Source organism: Fukomys damarensis, unplaced genomic scaffold, assembly GCF_012274545.1.
Source record: "Fukomys damarensis isolate Sample0158 unplaced genomic scaffold, DMR_v1.0_HiC HiC_scaffold_19, whole genome shotgun sequence".
Classification (NCBI taxonomy): Eukaryota; Metazoa; Chordata; class Mammalia; order Rodentia; family Bathyergidae; genus Fukomys; species Fukomys damarensis.
The window spans coordinates 46593012-46598701 of record NW_022900931.1 but is presented as its reverse complement, the minus strand read 5'-3'; the positions used below and the strand labels follow the sequence as shown (position 1 = coordinate 46598701).

The 5690-nt window shown below is 41.1% G+C and overlaps 1 protein-coding gene and 1 long non-coding RNA gene across 2 annotated transcripts in view; one reads left to right on the top strand and one right to left on the bottom strand.

Annotated features, from left to right (window-relative positions):
• The first annotated feature begins 6 nt into the window (after positions 1–6).
• Positions 7–5690, top strand: part of Dusp12 (dual specificity phosphatase 12) — a 7836-nt gene continuing 2152 nt past the window's right edge. Inside the window, exons 1-5 of the mRNA XM_010616990.3 lie at positions 7–332; positions 2856–2969; positions 3056–3174; positions 3689–3785; positions 4368–4554. Of these exons, the coding sequence (XP_010615292.1) occupies positions 70–332; positions 2856–2969; positions 3056–3174; positions 3689–3785; positions 4368–4554 (780 nt within the window). The 5' untranslated portion in view covers positions 7–69. The remainder of the gene's footprint in view (positions 333–2855; positions 2970–3055; positions 3175–3688; positions 3786–4367; positions 4555–5690) is intronic.
• The window catches only part of LOC117286853, a 17794-nt gene continuing 12429 nt past the window's right edge, over positions 326–5690 (bottom strand). The window contains exons 2-3 of the long non-coding RNA XR_004517984.1: positions 3544–3640; positions 326–686 (exon numbers count right to left, since the gene is read on the bottom strand). This is a non-coding gene — a long non-coding RNA (uncharacterized LOC117286853). The remainder of the gene's footprint in view (positions 687–3543; positions 3641–5690) is intronic.

The following is a 5690-nucleotide window of genomic DNA, read 5'->3' as shown; positions in this document are numbered from 1 at the left end:
GCGCAGGGCCCGAGCCCGGGCGTCGAGCGTCCGAACCCGAGCGGGGACCCAGCCAGCTCCACGGAGCGAATGCTGGAAGTGCGGCCGGGGTTGTACCTGGGTGGGGCGGCGGCCGTCTCGGAGCCGGATCACCTGAGGGAGGCTGGCATCACCGCCGTGCTGACGGTGGACTGGGAACCTGCTTTCAAGGCGGGGGCTGGGTTCGAGGGTCTGCGGAACCTGTTCGTGCGGGTGCTGGACAAACCCGAGACCGACCTGCTCAGCCACCTGGACCGGTGCGTGGCCTTCATCGGGCAGGCCCGCGCCGAGGGCCGGGCGGTGCTGGTGCACTGGTGAGTCCCGGGTCTGGGGGCGAGAGGTGGTGCCCCGTCTGGCTGGAGCCTTCGCCGCTCGTCATCCTTTAGTACCGCGGCCCCCAGGAGAGGACGAGGTACGGTCACACTTCCGCCCCGCTCCTGCGGGGTCCTGTGTACCGAGGAGGAACAAGGCCTGGAGGTGGGCCCCTGCTTTCATTCATTAGTGTTTTGGTTCGTTTGCTCTGCAGCAATTGGTTGGTTTTTGGGGGGCGTGGGCGGCCAGCAGAAACAGGATGAGGAGTCCACCCCTAAGGTGGTTTACAGCTCTTTCGGGAACTGCAGATTAGATTCCTAGGAATGGAATGATAGGACACCTTTCCTGTGATACTCCTGTAACAAAAGATAGGTTAACAAGAGACGAACATGACAGATTGGATTAATCAAAATTTTACATGATACGGTAACCTTCAAAGACTTAGGGAAAAACTGTCCATTTTGATGTTTGGATACATTTAAGAATGGGCAGTTGTATAGAAGTTAGAGAAAATGGGTAGGGCCTGATGGAATGGATGGAGAGGGAAACCTAGGAAGGCCTGTCCATTTGTATTCTTCTGGCTTGTGCAGCATTCCTTTCTCCCAAGTGTAGTGCAGGACCCCTCTGGAGCGAGGGTCTTAGCATCTATGAGACAGCTAGGTAAAAGAATTCCTTTATAAACAGCTTTTTAGACAGAAAGTTGAAGGAAGTTTGGAGTGGTATTTCCAGGTTTTGTGACTGGTTTTGGAAGAGAGGGATTCTAGCTTCTGTAACCTGCCTTAGGGGAGAAAGGGAAACAGGAGAAAAGATTGATTAGAAGGGAATTTGTCCAAACGATTCTGTGCATGGAAGCAGTCACAAAATAAAATCACCCCATTAGCTCAACATGACTCAAATATTTATATATCCCTTTTCCATAAGGGATGGGACACGTTGGAAATGTAACATAATTTTAAGGGAATAGTGACTGAGTTTCAGGGGAATTCATTGGGCTTGAAGAAATAGTGGCCTAGGCCAAAATCTGCTGGACCCACAGAACAGAGAGTAAATTGTAAATGATTCTATTTGGAATATTGAATAACTAAATAGATGACAGGGTGTCTGAAAAAAATCTGTCAGCACCTGCGGACAGACACTCAATAGTCTGGGTTTTTTGACCAGCTTGTCTTTCTCCCTAGTGTATGAATTTAGTTAATGGGAAGTCAGAAAAAGAGACCAGAGGTGATTTTTTTTTCTTAGTGGGGCTGAACTTTAAGCAAACAAGAAAATATCAAGAGTAAAGCCTCTTTCATCGTCTGCTGCTAAGTTCCTTTAATTTAAAATAATCAGCATGTCATATTTGGATGTGATAGCCCCCGGATTCTTTGAGTACTATAGAGGCCACCCATTGGCAACCAAAAAGATTAAAACCCTTAAGACCTAAATGAATGCCATTGAAGCTGTCCAGCAACAAAGCAACATCCCCCTCTCAGTGGACCAAACATGGTCAAGTCTTTTGACATAAAGCCCCATCTTCTCTAAAAGAGATATATAGACTTTCCTTTCTAAAGCTGATATTTTCAAGTTGCAACTGTAAGCATGTAATTTTAAGCTCAATGCATGTGTTCCTGAAAGATCAGTAGGTTGCTAGATGATAGAGAAAAGAAATTTTTTGGATACAATAATTTGCTGTCCAGATCTTTGTCAAAGTTACAAAGGCCCCAAAGGATGACATTATTGAGAGTGAAGAGTAAGAGCAGAGCAGGTTATTTTTAATGCTTTGTTTAGGATGGGGGAAGGTGGTTGATGAAGGGGAGAATTAAAGTTGTATCTACTAGATGATACGGGAGATAAATGGGGTGTGTTGAAGCAAAGATGAAAAGATAGGAAATCTAGATAGGTACTTGGGAATCCCTGAGTAGTCATGTAATCCTGTTTGGTTAGATTGAAGTGTAATAATTATAATAATTTTAATAATTCTATGGTACAGAATTGAACCCAGGGTCTCATTGTACCACATCCTCACTCCTTTTTAATTTTGACACAGAGCCCTGCCAAGTTGACCAAACTGGCCTAGAACTTCTCATCCTCCTGCCTCAGCCTCCTGAGTAGCTGAGATTATAGTCATGCAGCATCATGCCCAGCTAGTATTTTAAATTTATGACACTTACTGTATACCAACACTCATTCTAAATATTTACGTGAAGTAGAGAAGAAAATACTAAAGTCAAAAGAAATTAGATCCAGAAGGGACCTCAATACTAAGAGCAAAAGAGCTTGGATTTGTTCTGGAGCCATTAGAAAAGTTTTAAAAATTAGTGTAATTACTTTTGAGTTGGTAGTCCATTCAAGGTTCAAAATTCAAAAGAAACAAGAAAGCAAAGGAATAATTCTTTTGTACACTGGTAATATTTCAGACACAGTAGGGTTATTTGAGTAGAAGCAGAAATGAAGTGGACCTAAAACTTTACCATTAATAGGTGGCTGGGTTTTATTTTATTTAATTGTTGCTATTTGCTGTTTTATTCTGAAGGTCTCTTTTTCAGTCATGCAGGAATCAGTCGAAGTGTTGCTATAGTGACTGCTTTTGTGATGAAGACTGACCGACTGACTTTTGAAAATGCCTATGAGATCCTCCAGACTCTCAAGCCAGAAGCTAAGTGAGTTCTTTGTTACAATAATGATTCTGCTTGGGTGATGTGATTTTTATTTAAAGAAAACTGAACTTTATGTTTTGTCATTAAAGGATGAATGAGGGGTTTGAGTGGCAACTGAAATTATACCAGGCAATGGGATATGAAGTAGACACCTCTAGTGCAATTTATAAGCAATATCGTTTACAAAAGGTTACAGAGAAGTATCCAGGTAAGAATAATAATTGTTAGTACGTACTGGACTTTTTCTAGATGTCACTTACTGACACTAGATGCATTATGTCACTTTTCCTTAACTGCCTCACACAGGTACAGTAGCGCCACCCCCCCTGCCCCCCTTTGGCACTGTGGATTGAACTCAGCTCTACCATTGAGCTACACCGACAGCCTTTTTTATTTTGAGACAGGGTCTCCATAAGTTGCCCAGGCTGGTCTTGAACTTAAGATTCTCCTGTCTCAGCTTCGCAAGTGTGTGATTTCTATTTTGAAACTATGCTATAGACAGAAATAATTTACTTAAGGTCACATGGTTTGTAAATGGCTTTAATTTGGGCAATTTGGCTCAGAACCCAATACTTACTCATTTTGCTCTCCTACCGCATCCTGGTTTCTCATCGTGGAGTTCTTTCTGTTTTAAAAATTTTTGAGTTTAGCACTTGTTTCTTCAATTTGACTGTCTGAAAATGCAGAAAGGTAATAGTTACAATTTTAATTATATCACATAGAATTACAGAATTTACCTCAAGAACTCTTTGCTGTTGACCCAACCACCATTTCACAAGGAATGAAAGATGAAGTTCTCTACAAATGTAGAAAGTGCAGGTAAAATATTTTGTACATTCTGAAGATTTTTTTTTTTGGTACTGGGGATTGAACTTGGGACCTTCTGCTTTCGAGGCAGGTGGTGGCAGTACCACTAAGCTAAATCCCCAGCCCTTTTCTGGAGATTTATATCTTGTTTCTAAAGATATAGAAAAATATTTGAAGTTCTATTTCCTTGTATCTCTGTAGAAAAGATTGTTTAATTGAGTAATATAGAAATTTCTAATTCAAATCTGCTTTCAAGAAGAATATATGTTTTTAAAAGTAAAAGTAGCTGGGTGTGGTATACACCTGTAATCGCAGTGCTCTGAAGTCTGAGGCAAGAGGATCCCCAAGTTTGAGCCTAGCCTGGATAACTAAGTGACTTAATGAGACTGCCTCAAAATTTAAAAAGGGCAGGGATGTAGCTCAGTACAAATGTCCTGGGTTCATCTCTAGTAAGGCCAAAAAAAAAAAGATAAAAGAAAATAATCAGGTTGTAATTTAAGTAGCATAATCAATATTATATTATTTGGTCTTTAAGAAATATTGCACATTCCATCTATTTTTTAATTAATTAATGTTTTTGTTTGGGAGTTGCAGACGATCCTTATTTCGAAGCTCTAGCATACTGGATCATCATGAAGGAAGTGGGCCTGTAGCCTTTGCTCACAAGAGAACAACACCGTCTTTCACGCTTAGCCCAGGAAGTCAGGCTCACTGCACCTCCTACTTCATCGAGCCTGTGCAGTGGATGGAAGTCACGTTGCTGGGAGTAATGGATGGACAGGTGAGAACACATTTTTTGGCTAGGTTTCTTTCTTTTTTTTTATACCAGGGATTGAGCTTCTGAGGTAGGTATGGTGCCACTGAGCTAAATCCCTGGCCACATTTTATTTTCTATAGTTTCATTGTATTATCGATATTTTGTTGCTTTTTGCATTTTGAATAATATTTTAACCAGCATTTTAGTCCATCTTAAGTCCTCTCTTCCTTAAGATATTTTGCTTGTATCAAAAATAAAGATGTTTTTCTTTTTTTGGTGCTGGGGATTATACCCAGGGTGAAGCTCACACTCTTTAACACTGAACTATACTTTTAATCTGAAAATAAAGTATTTTTTTTTAAAAGCGGCTGATCCCCAAATAATGAACCACATTTGGTTAAGAACCACTGGCCTAAATTAATAAATTCCTTTTGATTCTATTGTTATATTTTCTCAAGGGCCAGGGATTTAGCTCAGTGGTTCCGCTGTCTGCCTCACAAGCACAAGGACCGTAGTTCGATCTCCACTACCAAAAAAAAAAAATCAAGTTACGTTTTCTCAAATGTAAGACTACATTATGGGAGGCTGAGGAAGGAGGATTGTAAGTTTGAGCCCAGCCTGGGCAATTTAGTGACTTAATCAGACATCGTTTCAAAATAGAAAAGGTCTGGGATACACTGTAGTGCAAAGGTCCTGGGTTCAATCACCATTACCACAGACAAACAAAAAAGACCAACATTATTCACTTTAAATTAATTAGAATATGTTGATAAATCAGAGGATCAAGGTGTAAAGCTGGATGTGGTGGTGTACACACCCTACACTTGTGAGGCTGAGGCAGGAGATTGCTGTGAGTGGAGTTCAGAGGCAGCCGGAGCAACATAGTAAGTTCAAGGCCACTGTGAAGCATATAGTGAGACCCTATCTCAAAAAAACAAAACAAAACAAACAAAAGTTGTGAAAAAACAAGGTACAATTCAGATGCCATGTATTTCAGCCATTGGGTGTGTATGCTGCAGTGGTTTTCAGTTTATTTACAGAGCTGTGCAACTGTTACCATTCTCACTCTCAAAATAATAAACCCAGAAGCAGTCATGCCCCTTTTATTTTTTCTGGTATTAGAGATTAAGCCCAGAGTCTTCAAACTGAGCTAAATCCCC